This window comes from Papaver somniferum, chromosome 9 (assembly GCF_003573695.1).
Source record: "Papaver somniferum cultivar HN1 chromosome 9, ASM357369v1, whole genome shotgun sequence".
In the NCBI taxonomy this organism is placed as follows: domain Eukaryota; kingdom Viridiplantae; phylum Streptophyta; class Magnoliopsida; order Ranunculales; family Papaveraceae; genus Papaver; species Papaver somniferum.
This window is the reverse complement of record NC_039366.1, coordinates 34157310-34174812: the sequence shown is the minus strand read 5'-3', so window position 1 is coordinate 34174812 and position 17503 is coordinate 34157310. Positions and strand designations below refer to the sequence as shown.

General features: G+C 37.0%; 1 protein-coding gene across 3 annotated transcripts; it reads right to left on the bottom strand.

Annotated features, from left to right (window-relative positions):
- Positions 1-12461: 12461 nt before the first annotated feature.
- On the bottom strand, positions 12462-17294 carry LOC113313799 (cell division protein FtsZ homolog 2-2, chloroplastic-like). 3 transcript variants are annotated; one of them, XM_026562582.1, is made up of 9 exons: positions 17063-17294; positions 16282-16963; positions 15633-15932; positions 15386-15476; positions 14859-14983; positions 14565-14657; positions 14264-14332; positions 14023-14177; positions 12462-12775 (listed from the first exon to the last, which is right to left on the bottom strand). In XM_026562582.1, the coding sequence occupies exons 2-8, from the start codon at positions 16903-16905 to the stop codon at positions 14034-14036; spliced, it is 1446 nt and encodes a 481-aa protein (XP_026418367.1). In that variant the 5' UTR covers positions 16906-16963; positions 17063-17294; the 3' UTR covers positions 12462-12775; positions 14023-14033. The 3 variants fall into 3 exon arrangements, 1 of the variants encoding a protein (XP_026418367.1); XR_003342053.1 differs by having other exon boundaries at positions 12477-12775; positions 13007-14177; XR_003342054.1 differs by having other exon boundaries at positions 12477-12775; positions 13007-14165.
- Between the last annotated feature and the right edge of the window lie 209 nt (positions 17295-17503).

Below are 17503 nucleotides of genomic sequence, written 5' to 3'. Positions count from 1 at the left end.
TCTTTAATATTTACTTCACTTATTTCTGATAAGGGTAGTCTGGTAATTTTCATAGTCTGCACAATATTTTGTTGCACTTTTTTCCATTAAGGGTAATATGGTAAAATAGTAAGGGTAAAATAGTCATTTTCATAGTCTGTAATATTTACTATACTTATTTCCGATAAGTGTGGTCTTGTCATTTTCACAATCTTCGAAATTTTTATTGCACTTATTCCGATAAGGGTAGTCTGGTAATTTTCACCGTCTTTGGAAGAAGCAGATATGTCAAAGTCAAATTTCTATAAAGTCATGACTTGTTGACTTGGTCTTGATCCTGTTTTCTAATATTAAGAAAATTAAAATGAAAAAGAAAATGTATTTTGATTAATAGAAATGAAATATAATTGTTAGTTTGTACAAATGTGGGAAAATTAGTGACAAGTAAAATTCAAAGTGTTATAATTTTGGGGTTGTTTTAGATGTGGTAAAATATTTGGGTGGGATCATCACTTTGAATTATAATTGTGATTGTCTGTAAAATTGTCAACAAATATTATTGTGACTAATAAAAGAATTTAATATTCCTAACTATTATCACGAATACAAAATTTAATAACAGTTATAACTGTTGCAGGACTTGTCACAGGTGTATCTGTGATTGAAAAATAAACTGTGACAGGTTGCACTGTTACAAAATCCTGGTTTTGGTGTAGTGAATCGGTGGTTGGTGGTGGTGATAATCGGAGGTGGTGGTAATCGGCGGTGGTGGGCGGTGGTGGTGGGAGGAGATGGTGGTTATATATATATATATATATATATATATATATATATAGAGGTGGTTATTAGGTTGGTTTTAAATTAAATTAGGTTAAGGGTAGGTTAGTCATTTCAACGCTTTAGGACACCCCTTATCATTTTAGGGAAGGTGGCCTAATAAAACCGTGGTCCCTTCAAAAAAACCATGGTCCCTAAAAAATCATTCAAAAAAAAAAACTACATTTACATTTTGCATAAGCCCAATTACAAGCCCAAAGAGAAAACATAAAGAAACTGAATTACATAGGTTTTCTTCTTCTCAGCAGAATCTGTAATCTACCATTCCTAATAGTTCAATTCTAATTAAAAAAGAAGGTCTTCCCATTATAACTTGTCTTTCACCGGCTCCTAAGTTAGCACCTCTTTTAGCTGCAGTATCAGCAGAGAAATTTGCTTCTCTAAAATTATGCAGGTAAAAGATAGATGACATTTTTCTGGTAGCATTCATCCATCTCATATGAAGAAATCATGGAACATTTCCTTGAGCAAAATCCCCAATCACATATTTTGAATTAGAACATCTCATAGGGAGATGTTGAAAATTGTTCCCCAAAGTTTTGACAAATTCTGGTACGTGCACTAGAATGATGTCTGTCATTTTATATATTATTAATATTAACTTTACTTACCACTCTAATTCTTTTAGACATGCAGGGTCATAATTACTAACTTATGTCATCGCTTCCCATCAAGAGGCATGCGAGAAGAATTTGTTGCCAGAGAATGAGCTGAGAGTCGAGCGAACACGAGTTTGAGAGCTAAAGAAGCTGGTCACGGAGAAAGAATGTGATTTTCTTCTTATCCTTCTCTTTCTTGCTTGCGTATGTTCTCCCAATCCTTCTCTTAATCGCATAGATAAAGTACATAGTATTACGGAGAGGATTGTAATATTCTGGAGTTAATGACAAAAATTCAATCATCCCGACTATTAGTCGATTATGCTCCTCTCGAGCTTTTATAATATTGTTTCCTTTATTTTTTGCTCCCATTGGATTTGATGACCCAAAAACAAGAAGGAAATTCTGACGGAGTCCAATAAATCCACATATGGACTTGTAGGAAGACTTATGGCATACATATATGGTTAGTTATATTTACCTAACTCGAATTAGGAAAAAGTTAGTTGCACGCCAATTTGTGGTCCATCCAATTTAATGCATCAAATAGGTCCACCATTGGATTAACACAAGTGTGAGTTTCCCCCATAAAAACATAAAATATTTATGGATTAACATGAATCAATATTTTTTATGAGAAGCTATGGGAATCAATATGAGAAGCTATGGGAAGAGAAGAATTTTATGTTTTCATGATTCCCTTCTTGCTTACAACGGAAGCATTTGAATTTACCAAATTTTGATTTGGACTTAGACTTGATCTACTTTTATCTAAACTACCCTTTTGTTTTGTTCTTCCCCTTACAACCAACTCATCTCCCGAACTCTCCTTACTATTAATACCGGTCTTCTTTAACTCCTTAAAGTTTAAATCCTCCGTAACGGCTTGCATGGAAATTTTAGTCTTTCCATATATTATGGTGCAAAAAGGGTTTTGATATGATTGTGGGAAGAAACAAAGCAAACCTAATGATTGGTCTTCATCTTAAATTTTCACATCAATAGTTGCCAAATCCAAGAGAATTTTATCATAATCATCAATATGATCTATAATAGACATCCGTTCATGCATTCTAAGGGTATAAAATTTTTTCTTAAGATAAAGACGATTTGTCACGGATTTAGTCATATACCAACTTGTTCCACATCCCATTCAAAGTCGTTTTCATTGTTACTTCTCTGAAGACCTCATTGCTCAAACACAGGAAAATTAATCCATGTGCTTTCTCTGTGAGTTCTTCCTTTTCCCCCTCTTTCAATGTTGTTGCAAGAGCTGCTTTCCTCTTTAAAGTTTTCACCAAACCTTGTTTCACCAAAACGGCCCTCATCTTTAGCCTCCATATATTGAAATCATTCCTCCCACCAAACTTCTCAATCTCATATTTTGCCTCCATTAGAGATTGTTCCGAGACGGAGCTTTGATACCAATTTGTGAAAAAAAAAAGTCCCAATATAGCACAATCAATCAAGATATGAAATAGAAACAGAATCAAAATAAATCAAGAACACACACATGACACTTGCAACACAAGGATTTATAGTGGTTTGATCAAGATGATCTACATCCACTTGCAAAGACAACGAAATGATTCCACTATGTCCAAGGTTTTTCCCTGAATCCCCTCTCGAGGACCTATCTCTCATTTGGTGCCGCACTCTCTCTCTCTATTACATGAGCCGCTCTTAGAGCAATGGATATAGAATGAGTGTTAAAAACACTCATTCACTGCCAAATTGAGTGAGAGATTGAGTGAAATAGTGTGTTTGCAACCATGGGATATGCTAAAATACACACTACGAGGCACATGATCAGCCGCTTGGAGGAAAAATTCCTTGAAGAGGATGACCATCAGCCGTTTGGGGAGAAAATATCACCCAAACGGTTGATCATGTGCCTCCCCAACCTGATTTTAGTTATTTCAATTTTTCTTTTTTTCTTATTTTTCAACTCCAGGAGGTAGAATATTAGCCTCCTAGCATACTTTTTTCTCAGGAGGCAGAAGATTAGCCTCCTTGCACAATTTTTTCTCAAGAGGCAGAAGATCAGCCTCTTAGTGAATATTGTCGACCACTCACTTGTTCCAATGAGTATGTGAGTGATCTCTGATGAATGAGTGAGTGTTTTCACTCCATAACAACACCTAATTTGATCAAATCTAGTGAGACACGTTCATATTGAATGAGAACTCTCACTCCATAGCCCTTGCTCTTACTAACAAAAGGAAAATAGATTTTCCTTTTATTCTCCAATGCCCTAGCAACATAACTAGCTAATGGACTTATGGGCCTGCCTTTTGAGGAAAGCCCAACTAGAATGCAAAACATACTCATAAATTAGGGGTGTGCAACGGACGGACGGATGCGGATTAGGGGTCACCCGCGTCCAATCCGTCAAAGTTGCGGATTTGGAAATCCAACCATGTCCGCCCCAATTACCCACGGATCAGCGGATGATACGGACCGGATGCGGATTAATCGCGGATTTAGTCTCAAAAAGAAAAAGAAAATAAAAATAAGTAAAAGAACATGTCTTTAGCTATATACTTTTCTCCACTTTGTTGATTTTCCTATCCATGTATTAACTTGAAGCCTTGAAGGTAGAAATTTAGAAAACAAAGAAGTCTTTACTTGAACTATGTACGAGATTTTGTTATGAGAACAATTTGGTGTTGATCAATGGAAAAATCTAGTTTTTGTAATATACACTGCATATTTTTTTCTCTCTTACTCTTGATTTGGAAGACTAATTGCTTGTTGATTTTATTTATGGCTTAAATGTTCAGTCACTACTGTTTACAGATCTGCCGGATTTCGAATATCAAAGTAGTTCCCCTTGAAGTTTGAATAATGTTGAATAGTTCGGTGTGCAGTATGTCTAGAGCCCGAAAATAAAATCTGAAGAGTCTTTACTGATAGTTCCCTGCTTGCAAAGTGCACTTGCTGATAGTTCCCTGCTTGCATAGTGCACCACTTGTGTTGATAAAATCTGAAGAGTCTTCACTGATATTTCCCTGCTTGCACAATGCAGCACTTGTGTTGAATCTGAAAGTTCTTCGTCTTTCCTCTGTAACTGTAATTGCGGAAGACGAACATTCTTCCTGTGGTTATTGGGGGTCCTGGTAAATCCTCGAATTTCAAAGTCCAACCGTAACCAAACCGCTAAAAGTGTGGATTTGAGAATCTCACCGTGTCCGGTCCATAGATCTTGCGGATTGGGTTTCACCCTCAATTTGCAGACGGATACGGATGAAATCCGCGGTTCCGGACTTCTTGCTCATCCGTATCATAAATACAACTATTAAAATGAGATGCATCCATGTCGTGCGGGTTAGTTTGTCTTTGGTAGTGGTCAGTCTTGATGACCGCTCTCGTCTAGGAAGAAAAAGATAACCAGTCAAACAGGGTGAGAAATCTGGTAGACCTCCTTAGAGCAGTTCATATGGACTCAACAAACTTGAAGTTTGTTGATTTTTCTCCCATTATGGACTCAACAAACATGAAAATGGATGTACAAACCAACAAATTTGTTGGTTTGTTGAGTGGGATGGAACATGTAGCGCGCGCGTGATGTAAGACCGTGCGAGCTTGGCACCAACGCTGGCGCTTGATCCAAAAACGCTGGCTCTTGTCCTTACATCACCAATTGTTACTTCACATGCCAGAGTCTTTTCTTAAAGCGTCGCGTTTTTCATAGAAGCGCCAACGGCTGAATCTAGACGGCTTAAAACTCTTGTGATCTAACATCTATAATTTTTGAGTTCTATGAATACTCTCCATTTCAACTCCAAATTCACATTCACACATCTAGTCTTCTTTGCTCTTATTCTCTGAGATTAAAAAAATCTTCAACTTCCACAAAATTTTCAATTCTTGAACATGTCTCGGCCCTTATTAGTTCGGCGCGCTCCGTATACTAAAGAAGAAGATGAATCTATTTGCAGAAACTATGTTTTTTTTTATTTACTCAGCTTGCTTCAGCAAACTATCCATGAGTGAATTTATGGGCGCTTATTTACGACGGGTTCTGTGGTAGGTTCGGAAACCTACAATAAAATACTGCAAGTGCACAGTGTCTCACTAGTAGAACAATGGCAAGTACAGGTCGTTCCCACGAGGAGTGTGAAAATACTACTTCTAACTAATACCAAGACCAAATAATCAAATAGATAATGTTGAATGAGTTTTCAGAAATTTGAAACAAAATGAAACAATAAATAATTTTAACGAAAAACAGAATGATAGAAGGTTGTTAGGATTTTCGGTTTCCACCAATTAATTATGCAAACTCTACTAATCTTTAAAAATTTATTCCATGCATTTTCAAATATTGTTTCTCCGCTCTAGTTTTCTTCGCTTCATGAGTAGTGATTCTAAAGCATTACCTATCTATCCTTGCATACCACGTCTAGGGATTTAACCGAAACACGAAATATCAATTCAAAAGCATAAATAATCAAGAAAATCACATGAACAATAAAATACCAAGCTATATGAAGAAAAACTACTAGTCATTTAAATCATTATTGAGCATATAAATGTAGAGTTTACAAAATTAAATTGGTTTCTACCCAAACCCTAACATAACTCTATCTAGACATAGCTTTATCAAAAACCATAAACATATTAAAATCAAACTTTAGCTAAAGAAAAACGAAGAATCGAAAACAAAACTCCAAAATCCTTATCTTGTTTCTCTTCCAGGTCTGTGTCCGGGCCCCCTGGTAAATTTTGAAACAACACATAAATATAGCTCACAAATGAATTCACGTTTTTCTTCTTCGTCGCCACATCACCTCCCAATAGAAGTCTGCCACATGTCATGAAAATATAAATTCACCCAATGATGTTGTGCCGCGTGTCATAACATGACGAGACATTGTAAAGTATCACCGAATCTCCACTTTTCATAGTATATGAATTTCATTTAGAAAGCATGATATTTTCTTGCATGTGTTGGGTCCCACCTTAACTGTATTTGCAAAATGAAGTCATTTGGCTTCAAATATTCATTCAGATTCTTTATATAAATATAGCAAGAGAACTTATGTAAGGACAAGATATATTAATCTTTCTTTTTTCTTCATTTGCACGTGGTCATGGAGGTGATATTCTTCCATTCTTATGCTAAAAATAATAAAGTCACTCTTGACCAATCTTAGGTGGCATTAGTGTGCTGACATCGACTCGCTTCACCATGCATTAATTGAGATTAAGAATTGTCTGCCCGTTGTGAACTCGTGAGTGCCAAGCCAGTGACACTAGCCAACTGAATTTTAATTCTGCCCACGTCTATAGGAATCGTGAACTTAATCATGTACTCCTTTTTCCTTGCAAGTTCATAAGGCTCCGTTTATGTTTGGTGCCTCGCAGTGGTGCTGATACACAGGAATACCAAGCCAGGCACATTTACCCATTTTAGTCGCAAATGTCATTTGTTGTTTATTTAACCACTTATTTCTCATTTGATTGGATTTGTTTGTAATTCCTGCAAAAGCCTTAAAACAATATTATTAGCCAAAATATCGAGTCCTAACTAATATAAATATGGGCATAAAATGTAGCACTTTCGTGCTTATCAACACCCCCACACTTATATTTTGTTAGTCCTCGAGCAAAACAAAGAATTGACCCGCTACACAGCTGGTCATATGAATATAGAGACCCGCTACACAGCTGATCATATCATTTTATTTTATTTTGTTTTCTTTTAGACCCGCTACACAGCTGGTCATGACCCTAAAAACCATAACGATAATAATATATTTTTTTAAGACCCGCTTCATAGCTGATCATTTTTTTAGACCCGCTACACAGCTGGTCGTTTATTTATTTATTTTTAAATCCTAACCAAAGTGCCACTCCCCCACACTTAAATATTACATTGTCCTCAATGTAATTGAGTCATCCAAATCATGGTGGGAAATTATAAATTATAAAAAAAAAAAAAAGATAGAGAAAAGGGAACAAATCTGATGGGTTGACTCCCACGAAGTGAAATGTATTGTTTCCCTGCTTTCAATAGCACATAATTTCAAACAAAATGAGGTTGATACCCCCCAAAGTAAGCTGCCAATCATATTGATAGAGTCTGAAAAGTTGGGGATCAACCCAACCAATCCGGTCAGCTGAAAATATGCACTTGCAAAAACTATAATCATCCAAAGATATATGTGAATCCATTCCCCATAAATAACAATCCTTAATAATCAATCCATGCATTGTCAGGATATGTAAATCATTCACACAAAGAGGTATAAATTTTTCAATAGCCTCTAGTTGAGGTGCACGCCCTAAATCAGGTTCTAAATCAGCGGAAATAACTTTTATGGCTGATATTGGTTCCAGTTGAGCAAAATAGGGCACACGAACATATGTTGGCTCAAATGGAGCAATAATGTCATGACTTATAGACCCGTTATCATCTAAAACGATTTCATTATCAATATCATCAAGACAAAAAAATTCTGAACTTAATGGCTTAAAGGTCATGGTCGAAACTTTCTCGACTAATGGAACTAGTCGAGACTCAAACAAAACTAGAGGTTCTAGTTTGGATTTCCATTTATTAGTGTCTAACAGCGGTGTGGAGTCTAACAAGGAATTGACTTCACAAATAACACTATCGTCATCAAAATCATACCCAAAATGAGCTAAGAAAACCTCTAATGGATCTCCCAAGTGGCTCTTGCAAATATCTTGCGAGTGCATACTTTCTTTTCGCCCGCACTTCAGAATAAAGTACCTCAAAAAAAAATCAAACAAACTGCGTAAAAAGAACTAAAAGAACAATAAAAATAAATTATTTACAAAAATTAAAAATAAGTTATATACAATGATATCAACTAGCGAGTATTTTGCTACCACTCCCCGGCAACGGCGCCAAAAACTTGGTAGGTTCGGAAACCTACAATAAAATACTGCAAGTGCACAGTGTCTCACTAGTAGAACAATGGCAAGTACAGGTCGTTCCCATGAGGAGTGTGAAAATACTACTTCTAACTAATACCAAGACCAAATAATCAAATAGATAGTGTTTAATGAGTTTTCAGAAATTTGAAACAAAATGAAACAATAAATAATTTTAACGAAAAACAGAATGATACAAGGTTGTTAGGATTTTCGGTTTCCACCAATTAATTATGCAAACTCTACTAATCTTTAAAAATCTATTCCATGAATTTTCAAATATTGTTTCTCCGTTCTAGTTTTCTTCGCTTCATGAGTACTGATTCTAAAGCATTACCTATCTATCCTTGCATACCACGTCTAGGGATTTAACCGAAGCACGAAATATCAATTCAAAAGCATAAATAATCAAGAAAATCACATGAACAATAAAATACCAAGCTATATGAAGAAAAACTACTAGTCATTTAAATCATTATTGAGCATATAAATGTAGAGTTTACAAAATTAAATTGGTTTCTACCCAAACCCTAACATAACTCTAGCTAGACATGGCTTTCTCAAAAACCGTAAACATATTAAAATCAAACTTTAGCTAAAGAAAAACGAAGAATCGAAAACAAAACTCCAAAATCCTTCTCCTGTTGCTCTTCCAGCTCTGTGGCCGGGCCCCCCTGGTATATTTTGAAACAACACATAAATATAGCTCACAAATGAATTCACGTTTTTCTTCTTCGTCGCCACATCACCTCCCAATAGAAGTCTGCCACATGTCATGAAAATATAAATTCACCCAATGATGTTGTGCCGCGTGTCATAACATGACGAGACATTGTAAAGTATCACTGAATCTCCACTTTACATAGTATATGAATTTCATTTAGAAAGCATGATATTTTCTTGCATGTGCTGGGTCCCACCTTAACTGTATTTGCAAAATGACGTCATATGACTTCAAATATTCCTTCAGATTCTTTATATAAATATAGCAACAGAACTTATGTAAGGACAAGATATATTAATCTTTCTTTTTTCTTCATTTGCACGTGGTCATGGAGGTGATATTCTTCCATTCTTATGCTAACAATAATAAAGCCACTCTTGACCAATCTTAGGTGGCATTAGTGTGCTGACATCGACTCGCTTCACCATGCATTAATTGAGATTAAGAATTGTCTGCCTGTTGTGAACTCGTGAGTGCCAAGCCAGTGACACTAGCCAACTGAATTTTAATTCTGCCCACGTCTATAGGAATCGTGAACTTAATCATGTACTCCTTTTTCCTTGCAAGTTCATAAGGCTCCGTTTATGTTTGGTGCCGCGCAGTGGTGCTGATACATAGGAATACCATTCCGGCCACATTTACCCATTTTAGTCGCAAATATCATTTGTTGTTTATTTAACCACTTATTTCTCAGGTGACTGGATTTGTTTGTAATTCCTGCAAAATCCTTAAAACAATATTATTAGCCAAAATATCGAGTCCTAACTAATATAAATATGGGCATAAAATGTAGCACTTTCATGCTTATCATTCTGCAGTGACACCCGTAATCCTAGTTGTCATGCCACATGCGACATAGAAAATCGTTTTCGTACAATTAAGAAAGAAGTAAGTGAGTTTTTAGCTTTAACTATACAAGCTAATCGATATAGACTGAGAGGTGAAACTGATGCTGAGATGGTAATAAGATCTTTGGTTGAATGGCGAAGATGGAAAAATATGGGTTTTCCTTTCGAAAATTGTTTCGAAATCCTTAAGGTGTTGAACAGTTTCAACCCCTTCTTTGTAGTTGTTGTTCCACCTAGTACTTCTCATCAGTGAAGCTAATATAGTCCGCCATAATTCAGTGAAGCTAATGTAAAACACTTAATTTTAAACATATGTAATTTCATTTAATTCAGACTGTCGTACTTTTAAAACTAAATGTAGCAGAATTAAAAATGATATCCATTCGTCTTGGTTGAATGGTGTCGGCTCTCCCATTCCACTTGGGATCCCACAAATGAAATACAAATCAAGGGGCGTAATTCTTATTACAAGTATAATATCAACTATGATTAATTCTTTTGATTATTTAATAAATTATCTAAAAAATATAATTTAAGTTAAGTTAAACAAGCTTACCAATTTCAGAATCCATAAAATGGAATGTGTGCGTCGTCGGCCACTACCTTTGTACCACTGTTGTCGTAATTCTCTTGTTGTGTCTTCTAAGCTTCACACTATAAAGCGCATGCCAAGGATATCTGGCAACCGTTTCTCGGACTCGAGGGGGTATAACTTCATAAACAGCCTTTAAGTCTGCAAATCCACCTCTCATTCTATAATAACCCTCAGAACGATCTTGATGCCCCGACACATGACCTTGGACTAATGATGGAGCAGCAATGACACTCGACGAAGCAAACTCTGCTTCCCGATTTTGAGAAAAATCTACGCCTGCGGCAGGCCGCGGTGCCGGTTCATTTGTTCGATCTCTTCTCTTCTTTACATTATTAATTGTTTTTCTTAAAATGCCGTTCAATTGTATCAAAAAAATTTGATTTAGAAGAGTTTTAGAAGAAGGAAATAGTAGTGGTGTGACTGAAAATGAATTCAGTTGAAGGAATTTATAGTTTTCAAAACTATAACGTTGAGAATATGGACGTTGGAAAATCGACCTTTGGCGTTTTTGTTTCTCACGCCCGCGTTGATATGACCAACGCCGGAGTTTTTTCTTCAAGCGCCGCATTCATCCTACGCATGCCAGCGTTTGTCCTTAGCTCGGGCGCTTGACAATCAACCACGCAGTGCTATTCCCATAGTGGAGAAACCTGTTATGCCATCCACCCGACTCAACAAAAAAATTCATTTGAACATTACCATAGGAATTGCCCTTATATGCACACAAACAATCATGACAGATACATTCAGTGTATAGATTCTCTATTCTATCAATTAGTGCAGGAGGATATATATCCCCATTACAACAGCGGTTCTGTATGTTAAGCAGACTAGCCACTAGTCAGGTAAAGAGATACTACCTCTTTTTCATGGAAAAGTGTTACTTTCACTTTTTCAATTTGGCATATTTCAAGGCTAGAATGAAAAAGTAAAAGTAACACTTTTTTAGAAACGGAGGGAGCATATAACTAGGCCTGTATCATTACGCTTAATTGGAGCTGAAGAGGAAAAGTTGTTTTGAACAAGATCTTGCATTTGATTCAGTTCAGGCTGCTGGTGTTCTAATTTTTATGAAAATTCCTATTCATTGTATTCATTTACCATGTCAGCTATTGAACCCTTTCTTATCTTGCTCAACTTATAAGAATAGAGAATTATTGGTTAATTTCAACAATATATGCTAGTCCTGTTGCAGTCTTGCAGAGTGTCATTCGCCGTTGCCATCCCTACACATTATTTCATGATTGCCTTCTCTTAAATTACAAGCCTCCACAAGGCTCCTCTCCTTGAACCTGGTCACATCTTCCTGCTTTTGACAGGTATTGTTTCTTAAAGGTGCGAGTTTCCCTTCCATTCTCCCATTCCGGACCATAGTACACCTATCTTGAAAGCCGAAAGGTAGGCCTAGATATAAAAGTTTATGGTAATTTTTCTATTTGCAGCCAATTCTCTTGCGCCAGGTCTGGCATTGTTGATAATTAACTTATTCATGAAAACAGGCATCAAATCGGCTGGGACTTCTGAAATGGCATTTCAGGAACTGGTAGGTAAAATGAATTTCATTCAAAAACAAGTCAGAAGTATACTATTACCTGGTATATCAAAACCGACGGTTAAACAAAGACGGCCACGTTTAGTGTTTGATATAAGTGGTTCTATTTTCTTTAGCTCCCGAGAAACTCCATGACGGAATGAAATGAGCTTCAAACAGGATTTATTTTTCAGTCTGGTACATGTTGCTGCATGGTCTAGATAATGGACATTCTCTTGAATTGGAACAGGACTCTTTACAGTGCTATTAAATCCTCGATGAAATCGTCTCAATTCAGTAGAGGAGGTTTACTATCCTGTCAATGTAATGAATGACTAGTAATCCTCCGCTACCTAACCCATTCAATCTCTACTATGGTCACAGACCGAAATACAGATTTCTTGCAAAAAAGAAATGAAAACATGGATAAACAATCAAGAGCTCAAGAACAATATGATTCGCAGTAGAAATCCAAATTTAGTTGGTTAAGTTGAAACAAGATCATCACAAAATAAAACTCATCAGCATAAGAAAACCAAGATTCTTACAGAGTCGTTTGCTAAGCTGATATATATACACTGTCTCAAGAATTTTTGTCTTTAATATTACAAAGAAAAATTTGTTATTTTGATCAATACCCATAAGCATACCATAGTCACCTCGTAACCTCTAGCGCTTTTTCTTTTCATCCCGAATCAATTTTCAGCTCCTCGAAGGGCTAGAAACCACAGCTTCACCGACCGTAGTCTCCTTCATCTGTGACATAAGGCAGAATCAGTGTCATTAGATCATTGAACCAGTATACTAGTAAAACAACATATGCCAAATTGAACATATTTGCAGGGAATCGTAACTTTATTTCATTCATTAACATGCTAAAAAACATATGAACATGTTGAAAATCATTTTGCTTTTCATTCACTACAACTACTAAGAGATGCAAGTTCATTGACATAGATTTGTTATTCATGTAACAAAATTTAACACCTGTTCGTTTATACCCTTAATCCAATAGAGTTTGCGCGCCGTCTATCTTCAATCAACGCTTGTCGAGCCGACAATAGTCCTGCCGGAACTAATGAAGCATTGAAAGCAGAACAATCAATCCAATCCTTCATAAGCTTTTCCTGTCCCCAACTATCCGGAATCCAAACTCTTCCAGCTACTTCAACTCTATGTCTCTTTAGTTTCTCGCGGCCGGAATCTTCATCAACCAATGCATCAAATTTGGCTGCTGGTTCTTTAACAATTCCAATAGGAATCAAAGCTGGTGGGGCTTCTTTGATTTCAACCACCCAACTGTTGCTAGACAGATGAGGTTTCACTGATTCTGAAGGAATCGGCGAGACCTTCTGCAGGTGATCGGAGAAATTACGCTTAGGACTAACCATATCTGGCGACACCTAAGCTTGAAGATTGTGGAGAAAAAGGATTCTGAACTGAACTTTAAGATGGGTGTGGGGAGAGTATATAAGTAGAGAGAGACTGAACTGGTGGGATGTTAGTTTACACGTCATTATTCTGCTTCTCCAATTGTATGTGGCTTCTGATATTTGTACGTGTCTATTCATCTTTTGTGTGGTTCACTAGTCATTCTATGAAAAGGGCATTTCAAACCACTCTTTTCCACATCAATCATTATAACACCCTGTTATCATTCTCCACAAAGTACCCCCCACAGAACTAAGAGCAACCCCTAGATCTAGTACTAAAGTCCAGATTCTGAGAACCAAGTTGCAAACATCAGTTTCAAATTTCAAAAATATCAGGTATAGAAAAAAACAGAGAATAGCTGCAAATTGGCACCACGCATTAGCAGCCAGGCAAAAAAACAGATGAATGTATGACTGCAATTCAACATGACTTTACTTATTTATCACTTCAAAACTAGTAAAAGCAACAGAGAGTGGGGTCTAGGCTAGACATGAAAAAACAACTAGTGGAAATGTAGATATAGTCCTGCTAAACTGAAAAACAATGTAAAAAAGGGTGTAATATATTACAAAAGAATTTGTCAAGCTCTGGGAAAGCGTCGGCCTTTTTTCTTCAGGAATTCAGGGATCTCCACTGAGCTGCCTTCGTTGAAAGAGGAAGGTCGTCGATTCATTCCGCCAAGGTTGATGTCCCCATTTGGTAACTGAGTTCCCTGCAATTTACCCTGATAATAGTATATTAGAATTTTGAAGCCAAGGAACGAAATAGAATTCTACTTCTCTTGGAAAGAAAACGGTAAGTGATCATCACCTGAACAGGAGGCCTTCCTTCAGCTTCTTCTTGCCGTTTGAATCCAGTGGCAATCAGAGTTATACTTACCTGATGAAAAAACAAAAGGTGACATGTTAAAATATATCCTAAGCAAAATTAAAAATAAAAGGCATCGATGTTTTATTCCTGTCAAAGAAAGTTGGATCCATTTAACCACCAAACCATTTGGGGTTTTAAGCCGGTAATTCATTTGGTATGCTGAAACAATGAGTTAAAGCCTTGGAGGTTATGCAAGATCCTAAGTACTTAATCAACTGAATTATGAGCCATGGCAACTTACTTGACCACTGAGTGATGGATCTATAACTGCTCCAAATATCAAATTTGCACTTGGATCAACAAGGTCATATATTACCTCTGCTGCAGCATTTACCTGCATAAACATGATGAATTTGGGAGATGAAGCTACACATACATTGGACATCACTTCTAGCAAAAGAAGAACAAATAAACAACTGAGTTGAAAAGAATTGGAATTACAATATGGAGAAGAAGATTAGCAATGTTTCAAACTCGGCTTATGCGCAAATATATACCAAACATGCAAAACACGGAAAACAAAAGAAGTGTGTACCTCATATAAAGTTAAATCACTTCCACCAGTGATGTTCCACACGATTCCAGTAGCCCTTTCTATGCCAATGTCTAGTAAGGGTGATTGGATGGCATTTAATGCAGCATCTCTTGCCCTGGTCTTGCCTGCAGAGAAATGATTTGCACTACACTCAGTGAAATATTCCAGCAAATCAAACCCTTAGCCAAACAAGAAAAGTTTCATATTTAAAGCAAGCAATCTCTGATGACTGCATATTTCCCTGTTGGTGAAAAAGATTATGAGAATCACTGGTTCCTCCCACATAGATATGCTGACATGGGATATGGAAGGCATAAAAAAGTTGAATTGACCCCATCAAGTGAGGCAACTAAGAGGAATATTTTTGATCCACCCTTAACCAATTTCAAGGCAAAACACTAACTTAGCCTAAGCTATCCATGGTAAGGTCCGCAAGGAAAAAATTGGCAATTTCAATAGATAGCATCTAACAGAAAAATGCATGCTTAAAACAGATGCTAACCTTCAAGTAGAGCTCCAGAAATTACCTGTTGCAGTTCCTATCCCCATCAAAGACGAGCCTGCATTAGCCATAATGGCTCGCACATCAGCAAAATCAACATTTACAAGGCCTGGAATCTGCAAGTCATGTAGTTCAGATCGTTTAACAAAGCAAAAAGAACATGGTAAAGACCTCCAAGATATTTAGATATATACTATTGAGGCTTCATTTCAGTTAATCCAGGAAAATGGAATAACCCATGAGCACGGCTTCATTTTCTGGGCAAGACGTACCGTAATTATGTCAGAGATACCACGAACACCTTGACGAAGTATATCATCAGCCAAATTAAATGCTTCTGTTACAGGGGTATTCTGGGTGACAGCAGTCAACAATTTGTCATTTGGAATGACAATCAGAGTGTCAACATTGTCTCTCAAAGCAGCAGTTCCTTCCTGTGCTTGAACCGCTCGTCTTCGCCCTTCAAAGGAGAACGGTGTTGTAACAATACCAACGGTCAAAATGCCCATTGATTTAGCAATCCCTGCAAGTATTGGGGCCCCACCAGTGCCAGTTCCTCCACCCATTCCAGCCTGCATGTGCAAAGTCAAAATCAAGAATTAGGAAAGTAAAGAAAAGTGAGAACTAACACAAGAAAGAACAAGTGAATTGCACCAAAACCGGGCAAGCAGCCCTAATGTCCTATACAACCTTCTGTTATAGAAACTTAATGTTACATTGCAGGGAAGATATACGTGCAAGATTACATACTTCCAAATTATGCAGTCCACAGACTAACCTAGCTAGTGACTTTTAGTGAATATCTGATATCATATACATACTTGATTAGCGAATCATAACGTGCGATAAAGCTGAATCATATGAAGGTTAAAAGAACATAACCAAACAAGAAATGAACACCCAAAAGTGAGTTAAGCTTACCGTTACAAATACCATGTCAGAACCATAAAGTGCCTCTTCAATAGCTTCTCTACTCTCTTTAGCAGCATTCATACCAATATCAGGGTTACCACCAGCACCAAGACCCCTAGTCAGCTCCTGACCAATTTGCAACCGGTTATCCGGAAACACAGGCGACATTCTCATAGCTTGAATATCCGTGTTAACAATCCAAAACTCAATCCCTTTCATATTACTCTCAATCATTCTATTAACAGCATTCGACCCACCACCACCAACACCAATAACTTTAATCTTAGCTGTACTGTAATTCTCCTCCGGGATAGACGAATCAATCAAACTCTCAGTAATTTTCCCAATCGACCCATCATTTTTCGGATTAATAACCGTGTCAATTCTTTCATTACCTCTCAACATAGACACTTCAGGATGTAAATTCAAGAAAGGGTTAATCCCATTACTACGCGAATTATTATTAAGTGATGAACATCTAAATCGCTGTGAACTCAAACTTATACTCTTCGAACCAACCATCACATTATTATTAAACATCATCTTGTTCAAACTAATTCCACCCATTCGACTATCCAACATAACCCTTTGCCCAGGTGACAAGCATGGCAGCTGAGTTGTTGTTGTTGCCATCTTCACCAACAAGTCAACAACCAAGTAGTAAAACACCGAAATCTCAATAGAAACGGACCTAGAAATTAACAGCAATGAAAAATGGACCAGAATTAGGACATTGAAGAACCACAAACCGAGAAATAAATGGGGGAGAAAGAAGATGGGAATTACTTACCAGTATGAGAAGAGGAATCCTCGGAAATATTCAGCCGTCGCCGAACATTTGGAATCAAATCTTATTCGATCGAGAGAAATATAGTGGAGAATTTAGTTTTTGGAGTTGAATTTGTGTGGAAGAGAGGATGAAATTGAGGGCTGCGTCTTCACTGGAGTGAAGAGTGAGGGAGAGCCCTAGAAAGGGTTTTTGTGATTTTGGTCTCTCTAGTTTGGTCCGCTCAGAACTACTAGTCCACTACGCACACACGAGAGTTTTGACGACGACTCGGTCTAATTTTCAGGATTCCGTTTGTATTTTTCTTTTTCTTTCGGATTTTAGGTCTAGGAATTAGGAGGACCACTGTAGCCGGTAAAATCAGTGAAAGTTTATGACCTCCGGTGAGGAATCCAATAGTAAATTTTCAATGGTAGGTTCTGGTTAGTCGGTGACATTGCCATA